The sequence below is a fragment of the Nyctibius grandis genome, chromosome 4, assembly GCF_013368605.1.
Source record: "Nyctibius grandis isolate bNycGra1 chromosome 4, bNycGra1.pri, whole genome shotgun sequence".
NCBI lineage: Eukaryota > Metazoa > Chordata > Aves > Nyctibiiformes > Nyctibiidae > Nyctibius > Nyctibius grandis.
The window spans coordinates 55,810,942-55,831,145 of NC_090661.1; the positions used below are offsets into that span (position 1 = coordinate 55,810,942).

The 20,204-nt window shown below is 43.8% G+C and overlaps 1 protein-coding gene across 1 annotated transcript in view; it reads right to left on the reverse strand.

The window, feature by feature from the left end:
- Positions 1-272: 272 nt before the first annotated feature.
- Positions 273-20,204, reverse strand: part of ITPK1 (inositol-tetrakisphosphate 1-kinase) — a 147,728-nt gene continuing 127,796 nt past the window's right edge. Inside the window, exons 6-11 of the mRNA XM_068399256.1 lie at positions 16,558-16,656; positions 14,628-14,668; positions 9,770-9,935; positions 7,695-7,762; positions 6,036-6,198; positions 273-704 (exon numbers count right to left, since the gene is read on the reverse strand). Coding sequence (XP_068255357.1) covers positions 382-704; positions 6,036-6,198; positions 7,695-7,762; positions 9,770-9,935; positions 14,628-14,668; positions 16,558-16,656 — 860 coding nt within the window. The 3' untranslated portion in view covers positions 273-381. The remainder of the gene's footprint in view (positions 705-6,035; positions 6,199-7,694; positions 7,763-9,769; positions 9,936-14,627; positions 14,669-16,557; positions 16,657-20,204) is intronic.

Below are 20,204 nucleotides of genomic sequence, written 5' to 3' on the forward strand. Positions count from 1 at the left end.
TTATCTTCTTGATACCATGAGGTCCGATTTTAAAATGCTGGTCATCAGTGATTACAAAGAACAATAGAAATGAAAGAGCAACCCTCCCACAATGAAAGGACTAGTGTTAAAACCCACGTGTGTGTAAACTCACTATAGATTTGCAACTGGAATCTGACAAAATGGGTCTGAATCACTTTCTTGCCCTCCACCTTTCAGTCCATTTCATCAGCAAATCAGGTTAAATCAAATGGAAGGTTTTTTTTATCTTGCTTTTTTGTATTGTGTTTTCTGTTGGTTTTTTTTTTTCATTTTTCGTGATTGTATTCTTACAGCCTGATCTGGTTCTGGGACCACAATTTGTATCCCTGTGGCTTTTTCTCAGTCCATGGCATAGGCAAGTTATTGAGAAGAAGCTTTTGTTGCCAATGTAGCGACGCAGTGCTGCTGGAAGCTGGGGGACACTGCCGAGTTGCAGCCTAGTCTCTGGTGTTGCAGTTTTACTGAGCTGTTGGTCTCGCTTTCCACAATCCAGGAGGAGTCTTTTCCCATGACGCTGAGACAGCCTGTGCTAGTGCAGCATATCCGCTCGTCCATGAGCCCGCTCGTCTGCTCTGCCAGGAGCTTGCTGTGGTTTAGCTGGGTCACCTCAGGTGCCTGACCCTGCAGGACAGCAGCTATGTGGTTCAGGAGATCTGTGAAAAATTCGGAAACACCCTCGTAACCTGAAAAGAGGAAAAAATGAAGGAGAGAAAAAAAGGCAATTAAGTCATTTTCATAAGTTCTTTGAAAGGCTTCTTCTATCAGTTTATTTCTTGGGCTGTCCTTGCCCTCCAAGTCATAATAAAAAGGTTTCTTTTCCATGACATAATTTTGAGCTGACTGCACGAGCAGATTAGCATAAAGAGGAGCAGAGACCATTGCTACAGAAATGCTTTTGTTCAACGAGAAAAACTGTCACCTTTCAGATTTTTTGTTTCTTTTTCCTCCCAAGTAGATGTGTACAAATAATTTTAGGTGTATTCTATTACTTGTTGCCAAGTCCAGGTTTTTCCCTAGGTTACAAACTCTGTGGTACAACATTGACCTTTTCCATCCTGTTTCCAGGTTTAGTATGGAAAGTGGCTCTAACACAGTTTCCTTGAGGGGAGGGTCTGGACCGTCTCTAGAATTTGCCCAGCAATACCCTCCGCGAGGGAAACCTCAGAGGACAGCAGGGCTGGCTTTACACCCTACAGAAAAGGCAGCTTCCCACTGTGTAAGAAGCCATGTGACGCTTGTCTAATCTAACCTAAATTGGCACTTAAAACATGTTCCCCGCTATGAGCAGTGTCTCAAAAAACACTCGAGGAACAGTAAACGTGTATCAATGATACAGTATTTGGTAGAAACATCAATCTTTTATTTCAGTACTGAAACCACCTTTCTGCGTGTTCTGTTAATCGATTCCAGACAATTTACAATGTGGAGTTTAACAACAAGCTTCCTGGTTAAAACAGCTGCTCAAATACCAGGAGACACGGTATTTTCGGTGACACAAAGGGTGGCAGTAAGTGTACAGAGCCTCTGGCGCTATTTTAAACACAGTTTTATCACTGCGTTCATTTTAAAATTGAACCCGACATGCAACATATTGGTACAATGTCTTGAAATGGATCTTAACTGCTACTGCATTACCTAAAATTGTTATCAATTTGATTTAGTGTTCAGAGGGGACATATGACATTCAGTGCATTTAATGGGCTAGGCTGATTGTTTTAAAATTCTATAAAAGTATTCTGAAGGTGACCTGGTATTAATACAGGAGACTGAAGCAATAAATAACAGTTTAAAAGTCCCATGTGAATAGCACACATTCACACAGCAGCACACGAGCAGAACCAGAGACCATAAATAAATGCACATTTTAAAACACTTTTAGTGATGTGATCACAGGGCAGAAGAGTCCCTCAGATCCATAAATAATTCAATTTTAATCTCCATTCTCCTGTAAAGACCAACTTCCTTCACCAAAAAAACCCAACTTCCTGAAAAATGTTAAGGTAAGAGGATAATTTCACCCTCAGATAAACGTGGTGATTGGTGTATTTATAACCCATACGTTAACCAATTAACTCTGATTTAGGCTGCTACATTGCTTTGGATTTTACTGCACTCAGTCACAGTTCTCCTAGATACTTAACAGGTCACACAGAACACTAGCAATGTGAGACAACAGGCCCAGTTTTCCTTTCTCAAAGGCCCTTAAAAGATTCATGAAACAAACTGGCCATTTCAAAACGTCAACTTTCCCAGCACCCCACACGATAATCCGTCAGTCGGCAGGGGGGAACTAGGACTCTTACGGCTGGTCATGGGAGCCAGAACAAGATCTCCACCTCTTTGACAGAGGTGCTTGTTACACTTTCTTGCTTATGTAAGAGCCATGGGATTAGCCTTCAAATCTACTCAGAGTGCTTCAAACACCCTGGGAATAAGCCATCTCCATAGTAACAGCTTTAATATTCAGTGAGGAGATCCATAGTACCCTAGAGTGTTTCATGTCTGCTCACTGAAAACAAACCAGCCTTGTTTGAGGGCACCTGGAAAACTCACAAAGAAGTTGCTTTAAATATTTAATGGGAATAAGATGGCCAATTATTCAGTTCTGAAGTTAGCAGATGTTACGGTGTAAGGAAGCTGTACGTATAAAGGCAGGCTTCCTCTGTGCAAGCCCCCCTGCACACTGCGTGGAAGGCCCAAATAATTCTGCCTGGTCACTCAGAAGAAACTTCACACACTTGTAAAAAAGAAATACAAAGGAGGGAGGAAGAGAACTAGGATGGCTCAAATCTTGAGCCACAGGATGCCTGGGGAAGGCTGCAAACTCTGTGGATGTTGCCTTGCTCTGTTCACTGGCTGCTGCTGCAGACCTCTCAAAAAAGGCAATTGTAGGACATCATTGTGCTGTGGTGATCAGGAAATCAAGAAGGGCAGATTAAATTACACCTTTAGAAACTACTGGCCATGAATTTGGGGTTCATGTCACACACGGAATAAGTGGGAGGATGTAATTTTTGCATGCTTCAAACAAAGCACAAGTTGCATGAATCGTGCTCCAGCAAGTACTATCCTAGCACCGCCCACCGAAACCATTTTTATACACACACAAAATGCATGTCCAGATCTGATGCTTCCAGCTGTCACATATATGCACACAGAACCGGCAATTCACCTGTACTGGTGAGAGGCTGCAGAATGTGCACACAAGCTGCTGCTGGGGCTGGGTGAGCTCAGCCATGGCCACAGGACAGCAGGCTATGCGGAGTCTTTTCTCTCAGTTACCCGAGGTCAGACAAACACAAAACCCACATGCTACGTGACTGTGCCTACAGTTAAATATCTCAGCTGTTAACCACAGCTAAATATAGTCCCATAGTATCCCATAGAACAGGAGACACAATAGGCCTTTTACACATTTATCTTTAAAATCTTCTCAAAGAGTTGCTGGTGCTAATGGAGCAGATAACAGATGACATCCTCCTGCAGGTATATCTGCTCCCAGTTCTGATGTTAAACTAATCTCAGAATGACATCCATGGAGGGGCAGGTTGAAACGAGCTTCAAGCTTTGTAAACACAAAAGACAGCACACAAGGAAGCCAAGGCTCTGGGCCGCTGGACAAGGCTTTGGTCAGGCCTGGCCCCAAGCTGTAGCTTGAGCTCCATGAAAGAGGCTGTGAATGCTCCTTAAAGGGCACCACTTCCCCTCCCTTCCCCAAAGCAGTGGTGAAGAGATAATGTAGCAGGTTTCTGAAGTGTCTAACTTGGCTCAGGTTTGGCTCTACTGCAACCCTTGCAGGACAGGATGACTTGAAGAAGAGAAGGAAAGGAAAGCCCCTTCCTGGGACTGCACTGAGACCGGAACAGTGCGATCCCACTGCTGATGGAGCCCACTAGTAACTCTTTGGAGCAGGGCTGAATTTAAACTTCTCATTAGCAAGGTGCCGGCTCCACCAATAAAGCCAGCCCTTGAAGCTGCTCAGCCTTTAATCATACTGGCCCCTAGAGGGAAATGCAGCTGCCTGGGCTGAACATGCTTTTGGGCAACAGAATATTCTTTGTTGAAATGTAACTTTTCTTCTGTTGTATTTTACTCCACTGCTGCTTCTCTGATCTCGGCAGCCCTTGAGAGCAGCTCACCTCTCTCAGTTCTGCTACCTTTTACAAACCTGAAGGCAGTTTTGTCTACCTCCAGCCTTCTCTCTTCCATATGTCTGGTCGCTGCTGCTATCCTCTGGACTTTCTCCAACTGGTCTTCAACCTATGCCATCGTGATAATGCCAGTAGCTACCTTCACTACCCACATGTTGAGCACAAAAAAATCCTGTGAGACACAATATGAAACACAATGTAGACCTGTGCACAAGAAGCTTCCCCATGCTCTCAAGTCTCTTGCAAGGACTAAAGTACTCTATTAATTCAATGTCTCTTCAAAGACCAATTACTGCACAGACTGAAACACAGGACTTGGGCTGAATATCAAAAACAACTGCCTTAGGGTAGAAGTACAGCAGAGCACGAGGCTGAAGGCAGTTCTGCAAACTTCTATCACAACAAGAAGACATTGCTCCTCTTTAAATAGTTAAGTTTGTCACTAGTTATTCCCCAATCTGGACTTTTCAACATTTCAAGAAAAGGGGAATTTCAGTCTGTGCAAAGTACCAAATCCAAAACAATACCTGAAGAAAGAAAAACCCCAAAACACCAAACCAAAATGCAGGATGCAGGATTGCTAAAGAACATACTGCATCACTGACTTCAAGACCCAGCATCTGAAATATAATCCTATTCATAAAGCTGATTTGGCTCCATCTGACACCCAATTTAGGTTGTTTCACTGCCCTTGGCAGAAGACAGTTTTCATAGGTCTGCATATTGCATCAATACCATATGGTAGAACCAAGCTGCAAAGTGACCTGAGACTAGCAGGGTTGGAGTTTTAAAAGGAAGCCAGTCACTGTGGAGACAGACAGGTAAGGCACTACAGGGCAGTAGTGGGACTGAGGACCTGGACTGAAAGATTAAGAAGAATGGGAGCTCAGGGCAAGATCTCTAGATGTAAAGATACCTCAGCCATATTGAAAACTCAGTCTTTGATGACAGGTTAAACAAACTCTAACAGCCTGTGCATGTCTCTGGAAACAAACATCACTGTTCAGGTAATGAGAAAAACCCCATGCAAAACAGCACCAAATGAGATGATGTCTTCTTTTCCTGTGTTAGGCTACTGTATTTAGCATGGGTGACAGACCACTACTGCCTCCCGTTATACACACACAACTCCTTTTAACAATTCCAGTGGTCAAAGAGCTTGTTTAGTTGTTTCCAAGACATATGTTGCACTAAAAAAAGTGGAGGACAAATTTAATCATTTTCATGTGCTCTATTCTGTTGTTTTACTTCAGGATCCACTTACTAGAACCTGCAAGGATATTTAACCCTTTACAGCAACTTCTGTGCAGCTACAATTTTAATACCTCTTCAGATTCCTGGTGGTGTTGCTTTTGTGCACAAAATGTCTTTTCATGGGGAATAAATTTGCACAGGAAGAGATTTTCCAGGGAACAGTTTGCTGCTTCCACCCCCTCAACACTTTTAATGGCACAGAGTCTGGAAAAAAAGAAATCTTAAAAGGCTCTCCTAAAATATAATTTATTATTCTTCTTTTCATATTCAGAATGAGGGACACGCCCAGAAAGGCCAGGTTCCAGCACACAGTCCCATGCTTCAGTTCCTAGGCTTCCCTTTACAGGGAAGGGCATGGCAGCCATATTACAGCTGGACATTAAAATTTGACCATATCTCCTAAGAGCTAACATTGCAGTAGCATATTCCATATCTAGGTTAGGGTTCTGTGCTTCCCAGATTAAACAGTATCTGATCTCAGAACAATATGGCTGCTGCTCTCCCGTCCCCCACCTGGGAAGCAATGACGCGAGACACCAGCAGTAAAACTTCACACTAAGCACGCACTGCACAGTTTTCACAAAGCATGAGTGGAAAGGCCTTTCTCACCTGGGAATGCATTTATATCAATGACCGCATGCTGCCCAGTCTGATTGTTAATGATGATATCAATTCCAAAGAGGGAAACTCCCAGAGCTTGTCGCAGCGCCTTAGAGATTTCCCGGATGACGTCGTCATTTGGCCGCTCAAATACTCCTTCGATTTTATCCAGCTATAGTGGAAAAAGACACATTACTAACGGACTATGAAACAGTCTTTTTAGCGGAAAGATTAAATTTTCAGAGGTTTCCAGGTGCATATCCACCAAATCTAATTGCAGAGAACCGGTGGCATGAAACAGAGAAAGACACCAAAGAGAAACCGCTTTCATAATTCAGAATCCTATGTATATTGGAAGTTCACCTGCTCTAAAGCACCTAGTTCTTCCTCTTCATACGGGTGCAGCTCCTCGGGAGACATAGCAGTATATGAATGAATGGAGAATCAGACTCACTATTTTAAGTACTAGATCTACACCTTAAGAAAACAAATACAGCTGGTGTGTTTAACCCTGTGCTGCAAATATTCTGGATATCATTCTGCTATTTCAATGTAGATTAAGGCCTATGTTAAAGGACTGATAAGCCAGATTCCTGCTGTTAGTTTCATTTGAGCCATACAACACAACTCAGTTGGTACCTTCAGGGCAGAGGCTAGTTCAAAGGGGATATCTTTTACATGGGTTTTCAAGTATAACTTATTCTACAAACATTTGTTAGGATGAAAACCTCAAGTTATTTATGACTGGAAGATGTCATTTTTTTCACTTTTTAAACAACAGGTTATGCAGCAGAAGTATGCTGTTATGCCTACAGAAGTGTGTCTGGAGTACGTATGTGTATGAGAGAGATGGCAGGTAAACCACAGGAGCATAAACTCTCCGTAAGTTTGAAAGTAAATTTAGCCATAAAGGGATTTATGACTAGCACAATTACAGCTTTAATATTTAGCATGCCCATCAGTGTTGCACACAAATTTAATCATTGCTGATTATGAAACTACTCCCCAATAGAGCTTGTGAAACAGAAAAGAATCTGGAGACTCAGAGATTGAAAGGACCCAGTCCTGTAAAGTGACTTTCACAGCAGCTGAGTGCCTGAGAACTTCTCAGTTTTCATACGTGCGAAGCTTATTAAAAGGACTGGTAATGCAAGCATGAAACTGTGCAGCGTTCTGGCACTGCTGGACTCAGAAGACACCCAGAAACGGTCCCGTGGTCACAGCTTGCGTGTGCTCACACCACAGACAGCTACTGGCCCTCTGTGGCCCTGCCCAACGCCATTTCTCTGCTTGAATTTTCACTGTTTGTCTTTCCTCACAGAACTGAGTCCTAGAAGGATGATTTGTGCTTATTAAGCCCCCTGGACAGGAAAAGGCCAGGTATTTGCATTCAGAACCTCCTTCTTCCCTTTGCCTAGATTAGCTCTGGGGAGTTTAGGCCTGGCAAGCGGCACAGGCCTGCTGCATCAGTGCTTCCTCACCGGAGCTCGGTAAGGAAAACCAGAGGGGGACACAGTCATGCTGGTTCGCTGTACCAAACAGACCTCAGCCTGCAACACAGAAGCAGACAACTTGTGAAGGAGAGTCACTAGCTACTAACGCTTCGATAAGAAAGGACTAAGATAGTTTTCCAGCCGCGCTAGAGGAAAAAAGACCAAGTGTACTTACTGCTGTTAAGACAGATGAGGATTCTGGCTTTGAAACATTGTGGCTGTTGAAAAATATTGATTCTCTGTCTGGAATTAAAAGCAGGTTGTAAATAACTTTGTACCAGACTTTAATTTCCAAAGGATGAGTGCAAGGAACAGCAGGTGGCACTGCAGCCCCGGGAAGCCAGCCCTGATCGCCCCCTCCGCCGGGACAGAAAGGAGAAGCTGCGTTCACTGCAGGCGGTAGATGGACAGCACCCAGGGCACACCGAGATCCCTGTGAACCTGGGGAGGGCACTGCCACCATGGAGGAAAGCAGTAGTTTCATGGTCAGGACCCACCCTCCCTTTGGAGGCACAACAGGAATGCAGGAGACACCCTGAGGTGACAGAAGCCACTAACATACCGCAGTGGAAACCATGGGGAGATCTGTACCAGCACCTCCTGCCCCGCCCCCTCTGTGCTGGAGGTTCTACTGGCAGGGAGAAATCCATGACCACAAGTCTTTCCTTGGGATTCCCACCACAGCAGACTGATGGCATCATACAGACAACCCACATGGGAACACACGGACCAACATCTCAGCTTGCAGGTGGCACTAGCAATAGAGTATTTCTGCTATGCCAGTCTCTCTGAGTGGACATTTAAGAGCAGCCACAGGGCCACATACAACAAAGGTGGGAGAGCTGTGAAAAGCAAACCCAAATCCGCTCCACTGTCTGACACCAGTATATACTCTTCTTGCTTTCCCTCCCGTTTAGAAAGGCCCTGTACTTTCAGTCAGCTCCTGGAGTGCCTCACAGCCATCACATCTGCTTAATCCTCAGATCTGCCTAGTCAGGTGCCTGTAGCACAGCCCCCTTAAACCCTCCTGATGAGGGTAAAAAAGTCAGACACTTATCCCAGTCTGCCCACAAAACTTATTTTTATGTGGGCTTCCAGACAAGTTTCAAGTCTTACACCAATGGATGAGACATTAGGTAAGACATTTTTAGAAAGATGCCTTAAAATGTTATTTTCCAACGAAAGTACAGACCAACTGTCCTAATCGTTTATATGAACACAGAATCTGGCCTACTTAATTTGATCAGGACATGGAGCAGACCTAAATGTAAAAACAGGCATACATACCTACAGACAAGGACTTTTACCTGGATCCTACTACACATATACTAACAAAATACATATTTGTGTGCAGAAAGCAATGGTGAGCACACAGGGACGTACTAAGACCAGCAGAAACCACTAAGAAAAGTGACAAGAAACTGGCGCTTGTTAATTCATCTCCTTTAGTTTGATACCTTCTCCCCTCCCATCCCCACCTCCTGGATTTGTCCAGTTGCAGGCAGATCGTGCTCCCGTCCATGCCCTGCTAATTCCTTCTTGCTTCTGAAGGCCCATGGAATGCAGTTCTTAGGAAACCAGCTTTTCTTCCAAAAAGGAAATTTTAGTCATCTTTAATGAAAAACCTTCGAGTGCTGCTGTCTAGTGACATACAGGAGGATTACTGTCCTCACTGACAAATCACTGTCCTCACTGACAAATCCATTCCTCCAGCCCTCCAACACAGCTGGTACCTACAAACCAAAGGACAGTTCCCACCAAGGTTTACAACACTGGGCCTCACATGAACAGAGAGGCTCATTTAGGGGAGAACACAAGTGATCTTTAATTTAAACACACATACATAACCAAGGTAAAAACAGGGAGAGGAAGTTCTGAAATGATGGAATCCAGGAAATTCTCTCCAAAGCACATTTATAAACAAACTCCGGAACAAATGACACATGAACTTACTGTGAATTAGAGAATTTCCCTCCCTCTCCCCTTTTCCACATGACATAAAACACTGTTTCCAGCAGGTAAGACTCAGATTACCATTGCATAAATATTTACTATACAAATGTCATTTGTATGTATTCCAGAGCAGATGAGTTATCTCCCTTCCTATTAAAATAATACAGTAGAGGAAACACGGTATGTAAGAACCAGCTGCCTTCACTTCAGCAGCCTTTTCAAAGATATTTTTCTTTTGAGTTGTTTGCTGCCAAGGCTCGGGAAACTGACATTTCCTTTTAAATAGGCACAACATACCTGAGATTCCCGCAGAGAAGTTCTTTAAAGATGGTCTTTTCACCACTGTGTAGGATTCCCCAACCACGAAGACTTTATACAGCACAGCATTGTGATTGATGAAGCTCTGAATGACGCAAGGGGGGCGGACAGCTTTCAGGCCCTCCTGGTTGAAGATGATCGCCATCTGGAAACAAGTACACACAGTTGTGCACGAGTCTTTCAACAATTTCATGCTTACCTACCACCTGACTAGCAGTGAGGGGGAACATCTACTGTTGAATATATATTGACCACGTGTGAATTCCTTCTCAGTGGCTAGTCCTATTTCATTACGTTTCATTCACTGACACACAACTCTCCAAACACTACTGGCAGCGCAGCTTTCATTTTCAGTCAACATTTTCTCCTCAGGTCTTTGCCATTTCATTTACAGCTTTTAGTTGGGAAGCTACTGCAACTGCAGGTACAACAAAAGGGTAAAACGTTTGACCAACACCAAGCTGGTACTGAATACAAGTGTGTATCACAAGAACAACAGAGGAACAGCTCTATGTACTAACTATATATGGTTTGGTTCAGTCCAGTTGCAATGGCCTAAGCACCAGGGTTTCACCCACATCATGAGAGAACCTTTTTCAGACTCTAGTAGTTCTCACTGCTAGCAATTGCTGGCCTAATGATTTTCTTGGCTTGGTTTCACCCCATTACTCCAAATGGATAGTCCTCTTGAAGGGGCTGGAACAAATATGCCAAAAAGGAAGGCATTTATAGGGCTTGAATGATGAACAACAGCTGCCTTAAACAGCACGTAAGAGATGCTGGTAGGTGCAGAGAAGTACTTTGACGAGCCAGCATATATTCAGAACATGCTACGCTGCTCTTTCCATTGATCCCTCCATTACCATATGCTTACATGCATATATAATTATCATAACTGCGGTGCCCCATTTTGCAGGTTTGTTGTTGGAGTATGGATGCTGCCATGGCTCCTACGCAGAACCGTCAGCAAGCACCATTCTGGCACAGGTGATAAATCACTTTATCAAAGACCTGAAAAAGCTATGCTCCAGTTATCTGAATATTGACCTCTCTTCATTACTCCAGCTGTAAGATGCTGGGCCTTGTTCTCCACAGTGGCAGAAGGGCATGTTGGTAGTCAGGTAAATATGAGTGAGGACTGTCCAAGGCCGGAGAACCTGACATATGTTTTATCTTCCTTTCTCTGGGCAAAACTCCCTCCCACAGGTAGGGATGCTTTGGTTAGAGCACCTTCCCCCTCTGAAGAGCCTTGAAGACAACAGCTAACCATCCAAGTCTTGAGCCTGCCGCCCACCTCCATCAGTGCAGGATGCACAATATCTGCCAGAAAAGTTCCTAAGCTCTGAAACACAAGTTTTTTCTTATTCCTGTTAATATTTTCTTACTGGCCTGTCTGGGCCTAGAGTTTCACTCGGGATGCAAGACAGTTCAGAGAGGCTAAGAGAATTCCTGTGGGTCCCACAGTGACTCCACAGTGATACACAGAATAAAACTGGAGCTCCCTGCCTCAGCATGGTACACATAAGTGATACTGCTTGCTCGTTTTTTCCATATGGTTCCTGTCAGTTTTCATGCTTTCTGAGATTGGATGTATCTTAGTGAAGTCAGAGTCACTGGAAGGATTTTATAAAGAAACTTCACCACTTTGTGCTCTCTCTCATATATTATATTTGATCAGCTGCTCATTTGATGGTCGCTGTATTTCCAGACTGAATTTTTGCTAACACCTTAGTTTGCTCCTGTAATAATAATAGTAAATATAATAGGTTTTGTTGTTCAAAAACACAGCTATGGTAAATGATGTAGTGATTACATATTCATAGTTAAAAGTCTGAGCACACTTTTGCTCTTATTCCTCCTTATCTGGCAGACTACATTAGATCACATAACCATCTGCACGCATGCACAATGACTCAGTACATTAACATTTTCCGATTTCAAGTCAATGCGTGCATTCAATACCTACTTGCAGCTGATATTCTAACTCTGTCTCTATCATACCAGATGCTATCTATCTGACAGCACAGAGTGAATTTGTGAGTGGAAACAACCTGTGCAAGAAACCCACTCTAACCAGCTGAATCGTCCATCAAGATGATTCACAGCAACACCAGCATCATACCTCATTTGTCTCTCACCCGTGGCAAGAAACACTGCTCTCTTCCTCCTCACGCGGAGACTGTTGGCATTACAGTACCTACAACATCACACTGGCAAGAATTATGCTGTTCCTATAGTGTTCTCTTCAAATATTAGTTAATTAATCCCCACAAGCCACTCCTTCATAAAATGAGCAGGTACTTATCATCATATTTTAGAAGTGTGGAAACCCAGAGAGTTTATCTGCTCAGCACCGAATGGACCCAGGCTACTGGAAACCACAGGCTTTGCAGGCTTCTGCAAAGCTCTGTGCCAACAGCCCCATGGACTAGCACACAACCCATATAACTCCCATCGTGTTGTGTTATGCTGGCTCACTGTGATGTCTCATGGTTTTTAGCATGCATGAGTACAGCTCCAAGAATTTGCTCGCAGGGTGCACTTGCTCTTTGTCATCTAGCACAGACCTGCTGCGTCTGGCAGTAACATGGGAACAACACTTCATATCATAATTTCCAAATAGCATTCCTCATCATAAATGTAGAGCTCTTTTGAAGGCAAAACAAAACGTTTGGCACCAAGAATTTTTACTGACAATGTCCTTAAGGAATTCAGTCTCAAAAACCACAGTGATTCTCTGCCTTTTCATTCCTGTCTGCTCAACACAGAAAAAAAGTCATTCTGGACACATCTCTTCAGCTTACAGGTTTCAGTGATGTCTCATGGCAGCTTTAACAGAGATGAGCTATGTTGACCTGCTGGCGGCTGGGAAGGACAACCTACAGGCATCATCTCTGTTCAAGTCTAACAAATGGTGCTGGCAAAGTGGGGTTGAAGTGCTGAGCTGGCCAACATGATTTCTAGTGCAGAGGCCATGTAGAACAGCGGGACACCACAAGAAGACTAACTAACAGCACCTTGGCTTAACTAGCTCATGTTTTCACACCAAAATGAGGAGTCTAACAGCCTTTGCTGTCACCAAACCCAAACTCAAGCCTGCACCTTTGGCTGTCCCTGTTAGCCAGTAGTTGAACTTTCTGAGTAGCCATCTTATGAAGAAAAGCAGGTTTCTGGTTGGGCTGTGTTCTGGTTTCAGTGTCAGCTCTGCAGCGGAAATATCTCTACAGAAAATGAAGCGGCTTACCAAAAGCCAAAGAAGGAGTCATTAATAAAACAGGCAACAATTTCTTGCTTCTAGACCTGTGCTCCATCTTTTAGACAGACTGTACTGTAAGCAGAGTATTTATTCTACGCTTCCCTTGCCATTATTGACCATCAAATAGCAATTACAAGACAGTTCCTGTCTGATCATAAATACACTTTTGGATCACTCCTGAGAACTCAGCAACTCCAAAAGTGACTACTACTATTAACAATGTAAAGTACCATGCAAGACTTCAGGCTTTTTTCCAGAGGTCCTCCTGGGCTCTAGTCATAAGTTCCTGTGATATAGTGCAGCCTACAACTGCATTTTAGTCTAATTTTTGCTCAGAAAACGGAATTCTGGCAGGAGGCTGAGTTATGTCTGCACTGTATGAAAAAAGAGCAAAGAAAGATTCACCAGTGAAATGAAGTCCAAGCCTGACTGGACAAGCACTGAAAGGTTCATGCATTTCAGGCTGCAGTTGCAGAGGAATCTTCTGCAGAAAAATCAGCAGGGAAGCTGGAGTCTTAAATTAATTCACAACCCAGTCCCCAAGTGTTCTCAGGAATGACAGCAAAAATTTATAGCAGCTGCTCCAGCAAACTGACAGGACTGTCTGTCATGCTTGTAAAATGTTCTAAGCTAAAGCCTACGTGAAAAATCTAGCTGCACTTCTAAAAGGAAGTGTTGGTCACTCAAGATTTCAGCTGTAGGCATTCTGCTCATCTAGATTTATATTTTACTTCAGGGCCTTCACCTCTCAGAGATGCTGCTGCAACATACTGCACATTTCAGGACCAGCTGGGAAACCTGGACCGACAACCACGTTGTTAACAAAGGAAGCCAGGCGTTACAAGTGCCAGCAGCGAGGGCTGGATTCTCAAAACTGAGCTGCGGTAAGCAGGAAGGCAGGAAGCACAAATGGAAAGAACTAAAGCAGGACTCGACTCGCCTAAATTTAGAGGAAGCTAGGCTCATAGGGAATGCACTCCTTCCAGGAATACACAACCATTTTAACTGCAATTGCCTTACGGGAAGGAGGGAAGGCAGATAGTTCTCCCAGCCCTGTTCTTTCCCCAGCTCTAGTTGTGTTATCACAACTGAACAGGCCTAGAAACTGTCTCTATTTGCTATTCCCTTCCCCTCAAGGAGAGGAACCAGCTGGCATTCACTCATACTTCTGCTTCATCTGCAGCACAAAACCATTTCTCACCTGCATCACATACATGCTGGAAGAGAAACATAGTGGGGTGGAAACGTCACTTAGTGTGACCTCCCACCAAAGGTGAAGCTGAAGGAGATTCCTTTCAGACAGAGTTGACTGGAGACCACAAACTGCTAGAGGCAACTAGATGATAGAAACTATAAACTCTAGAAAAAACTTCCACGTCAAGAAGTTAAAGTCATATTTAACTTCATTTCAGATAAATCTGAAAAAACAATGGTGTAATTAAACACAAGGGAGAGGTGGGGGAAGGGAAGTCGTTTGGGCATAGCTCTCATTCTGCCTACTACAGTATCAGAAAGCACCAGCCAAACCACCATGGAGGGACTGAAGTGGGTGGATAACACTGCTAAAGTTTTTTAACTCACCTCATGAGAGTTGGTTCCATGGGCCACTCTGGTTTTACAAACTGGGTAAATAAAAAAGAAAAAACAATGCACCATTGAAACAGGACACACAAAACCCTTATAAATCGTTCCCACCCACACGTGCAAACACTGGAGTTCACCAGACCAAGGCACTGACTGTACCAGACACCAGCGACAGTCTCTGCTTGAGCAGTGCCCTCAATTACTGCAAAGCTTGGCTTGCTCCAAGCCCTACTCTCTCAACTCCTCCTTGTAACTAAGGTCCAAGCAGAGGTCATTATTAGGACTGGACAGAGGTGCAAAGCATCAGCTAAGAAGTTAGTACCAGTACTGGCATGGCCATCCTGCCTACTCAGAGGGCATCTTCACAAGTATGTGATTGTGCCCAAGGCTGGAGCTACTTTACAGGTACCACAAAACACACTGTCCTGAAAACGAGGGAACTGGAACACAGTGGAAACCAACTTCTTTTCCTCCCTGTTCTTGGGAAAGAGGAGGAAACCAAATGGGCTGAACCAAACTAAGATACAACATATTTTTCACAGGCAACCACAGAAGGGGACAAAAAATGTAGAAAGAGTCCAGCAGTTCTTCTTTCTCCTTCATATTCCTTATCTGCTCTGTATATCCTGGTTCTCATCTCCATCCTAAAACCAATAAGAGGAAAGAAACAACATGCTCCTACTATTATGAAACCAGAGAAGAGCTGAAGACCCTGGGACCCACACGATAACTACAGCTCATATTGTTTATATGTTAAGCAGAGGAGATGAAAACTTGCAAGCAGTGAGGGGATGGATAGGACAAGACTTATTTGGGGGTTGCTGGAAGAGTCAAATTGCCAGGCAAGAGGACAAGCAGCTATGAAAAGCAGATAACTTGAAATTTTGAAAGTGGTATACGATGTCTCACAGACACATGCTCCGGAAAGCAGGAGTGGTTTTTTTTTTAAAAAAAAATAAAAAAAGAGAGAGAGAGGAGACAGAAAAAGCACAAAAGCACTCCCACAATACCATGTTATATTGATTGTCAATTTTTTTTTTTAATTTCATAATCATTTAGAGGGGTTGATTCAGGCCTTCTGAATATATGGGCTATGCTGCTCACTACCTGTATCGAGAAGACAATGTGCATAGGTGAGGAAGGGGGGTTAAAGCCATTCATTGGGCTTTAAATTACTGCTTCACAATCTAGCTTCAGTAGATTGCCTGAAGTAGATTGTCTGCCTCATTTGGGAGAGCAATGGCAGGAAGGGAAAAACATGCTTTCCACATTACTTTAGCTCTTAACTTTACCAATGAGGCAAACACCAAGGGAACAAACACCGACTAACAAATTCTGCTCACTTTACACTGCAAGGAATCAAATAAAGGAATGAATTAAAGCACAAGTTCCCCAACAAAACTTGCTACAAAGCACAAACAGTTCATAGCAGCTGTTTGAGGCTGTGGGCCTTTGCAGCCTGCTATATATGGTAATTTTTACACTCTTTGTTCTACCCTCTAAGATCATATTTGTAGCCTGGACCAGGGAAAGGGAGGGATGGGTGGAAAAAGGGGGAAGCCAGCAAGGAAGTGATTTTCTCAAGAAAAATAATGAACGCAGCTGGCAGGAGAAACTTCTTGCACAAGTTCAGGGCAAGAGGCTAACTTTGTTAGAACTATTAGCATTTCCCAGGAAAGGCTGTTTACTGTAGCGAGGTGTTTAAAGTAAGGAACATCAATAAAAGGCAAAGTAAAAGCTGATAGGGATGGGTTTTGTTCCACATTCCAAGCAGACTGCTTCAGAGCATTTGTTTCAGGAACGTTTTAACATCCCTGGCACTTTGGCAATGAAACTCACACTCCTACAGTGTTGGCTATGTCTTGGGGGGTGCATGTGCAATACTCAGAACCTACTAGAAGCACCAAGGAAAAGCGCATGTACGTACTGAATGGGAATGCCAGTCCATTCTTCTCTATAAGCTGCAAGGTATCTTCTCCACAGGCACTTGTCAGCTCCATAAAAGGTGGTGAACAGATCCTCTCATCTGCAAGACAAAAGACTCAAATGGAGATAAGGGGTTTAGCTTCTCAGCTGCATCATTACCACCTCTCTCCATACTAACTGCTTCTCGGCAGTCAGCTTTAACAGTTGATATTGAAGCACTGGACAGATTATCAGCCAGGCCTGAATTTGGGTTTCTGGAAACATTTCAGAAGATGAAAGGCTCAATTTTCAGATAATCTAAATGCAAATACAAAGCCTATATTTTCACAGTTACGCAGCAAAAACAATGACCTTCTTAGGAATATGTAGCTGCACAAGACTTAGCCAGTGAGGTGAAAAGCAACTGGGATCTTAGCTTTTAACATTATGCCTTCAAGCATAATTTTCTAAAGCATTTTATAAAAACCTGAATGGTCAGCAAGTGTGGCTGGAGTAGACAGTCTCATAAAGCCATTGTTACTGTCGGGCTCCTCGGGTGGCAGGTTCCACTGTGGACTTACTTCAGCCAAGGTGTCAGCCATCTGATACATCCCACTGTCCACTGGGACCTCTCTGCCATGAAAGCAGTGCTCATTTAGTCTGGCAAATCCAGTCACAGCACCGCTGAGACACTGAGACACCTTGGCAAGACTGCTCAGTGGACTTTGGTTAAAGAGAAAAAACATGGGAAACCACGGTAAAATTTAACAGAGTAGGTCTGCTCCAGGGTATTTCTGATGATGTTGTGTTTGTTCACATGGGGTTGTGGGAAAGCTGGAGTCAAAACCCAGCCCTCTTAGTGATTCAGTAGGTTGAATGGCTCTAGGGTTCAGGTCCTGTTCACTGTAGGAGAACTTTGATTCCTCCAGGAATGCAGCAGGAAAGGGTGAAAACACTGCAGGACTCAAAAGTACTTAAGCATAAATTTCCATCCCTCAAGAGGGCTGGGTTGCAATTTCAAGTGCAAAGAGAACTCTAGCTTCAGCCATGGCTCTGGGATGGGTCAGCAGGCCCAAAGACTTTGAGACAAAAGCTGTGTGCACATTGACAAAGTCAAAGCAAGAACCACCCAAGTAAGAGCAACTATCCAACTTAACTCCTCAGTGAGCACAGTCTTAAAAGTACTGCCTCTATGGAGTTTTAGCTATGGCCAGGTTAACTTTGGAGTCACAAATGAGTTATAACTCAAGTTAGCTGTGCAGTACTGAACTGCAATTCAGAACGGGTCTGCCAAAACTCACTTCTAAGACTTATTTCAAGAGAAACAGCGTGACACCTTCCTCCAAGAAGCAACTGGAGACCAGCACAAATGATGGAGCAACTGTATCTGGCAAACTCAAGTCACGGGTTTATATCAACCAGCAACTTGTCTTGAAAACAAGCAAAACGTGACTGTCATTACCATCCACACCTATCCCAGCAAGCACAGTGAATCCAAACAGGTGGAGGCTATGCTGTGCAGATGGTGCAGAAACTGAAAAAGTACATGTAAGCTAAAACCCCAGCAAAAATAACTATATACTCTGAGAGTGCCACGCATCCAGAAACCATTTTTAAAGCATTGTTTAGATTAATGGTTTTCACTTCATTACAAGTACATGTTTATGCCTGTTCCCTCATACAGAAAACTGAATCACTGAAAATAACAGAGAGGCAAAACTCTCTATATTTTGTTATACATATCTCAATACATGCTTCACTGCTCTGAGAACATCTGAGAACACTGGCCATTAGCAATACTGCTGCTACAAGAAGTTTTCTGTGAAAAGAAAAGACTATTTTCATACATCCTAAAAGGAGCAGAAAGACTGATGCTTTGAGGTCAACCGCTACAAAGCTAAACAAAACATCCCAGACTTCAAAGCTTTCCATTTGCTGCTATGAAAACAGAAAGCGGCATCCAAAAGTGACAGGTACTGTAATATTTACAAGCCTTTGCCAGAGCGAAAGTTCCTTAGTTGGATGAATTTAAGGAATCAGATTTAGTTTACAGATACTTGGGAACAACTTTGGCTTGGCAGCTCTCCCACCCATATGCTTAAGGCTCACAAATAACTCTGCCTTCAGAGTGCAGATGCAGAGGGACGTGTGGTTCCATCTCACTTCCCTCCGTTTCTCTCCCATGCAAACAGGAACAGGAGACAGGGAGGATTCGGCGTTCCTGCAGACTACATGACACTTGCACGGGGAGATGAAGGAAGGGGCAAACAGTAGTTTCTTTGACTTTGTACTTAGAAAAGATCAACAAAAATTAGCAGAGAGGACTCTTAGCATCTCAAAGTGCTTCTGCTGACTTTGCACAACAGTGGCATTTTCTCCACCAAGAACGCAATCCTAGCCCACTGAAGCCTCTAAAACAGACCATTAATTCAGAGCCAGACCTGAAGACAAACAAACCCTCGCTCAACACAAGATTTCAGTACGGCCTACAGCTAGAAAGCTGCTGCTCTGAGTTTAATTGCACACACTGCAATTCTGAAGGTAGCTGTAGGTTTTAAAAAAAGTCCTTCACCTGCCAGTGATGATCCTCTCCTCCTTCCCAGGGTGGCAAACACATGCTGAAGCTTTCTCTCATCACCAAGCTCCTGCTATCAGAGTGACAGCAGTCTTAGCACACCTCCTCTGCACCGAGGTCCAGGACAGACCTAATTCAATGGCTGAGGGTCAGTCTCAATGCTGTTTTACATCGGCATGGAACGACACCATACAATCCACAACGTGCAAACGAACACCCAGAGGCACATTGAACCCTCCCCTCTCCTCCTGCCAAGGTAAGCTGCTTTAGGGGGATCTTACTGAGTTGTGGTCAGGTGCTGGACCCTTGGCCACTGGCACCGCTTCTTCACAAACCTGTAGCGACCAGTCACCATGGGAAACCATTGCCAAAAAGGACAACAATAAATATACAAACAAATACACATAACAGTCCAGAGGTGAGAACTGGTGACATGAGTCTGGCCCCACCGCTGACCCTTTGTATTGACACTACAGCCTAATCCTCCAGTCTAAAACCAAGCAACATTCTCATTTGCATCAGAGAGTCCTAGTGAGGATGAAGTACTTCTATAACAGCAGTCTGAGGACTAAGAAAGTATGAGGCCATGGCTACGGCATGCCTCCCACAGACTGGCATTAGCTGTGCACTGCTACCAGAAGTGACTGTATGTGTGTCAGGACACAGAGCTGAAACAACCCAGAACCTGCGCGAGGGGCCGATGCTGCTTCTCTTCCACCATCGATACTCAGCTCTGAGCTGTGCACTGGGATGGCACTGACTGGAAAAGACTTCTTCCAAACAGCAGGTTTGGAAAAGACTCTGCCTCATCTTCCATCCTTGGCTACACAAAAGTCCCCTTAGTTCCCAATTTCCATGCTTTCCACTTCGGATCTGAAACTAAAACTCAGGCACTTCCTCCCTCCCTTTGGGTACAGACATTGAATCACACGATTAACCATCATTATTAACCCTATCTTCATGCAGCCTTTACTGAACCGAAGATATTAGCAGGAAAAATCTCTCCATAAGTCAAAGAACTGCTGTGATACAAGAGACTGTACATTTTTATAGGGCACACTTAGAGAGTGGTATTTCTTTCTTTTTCCAAGTGC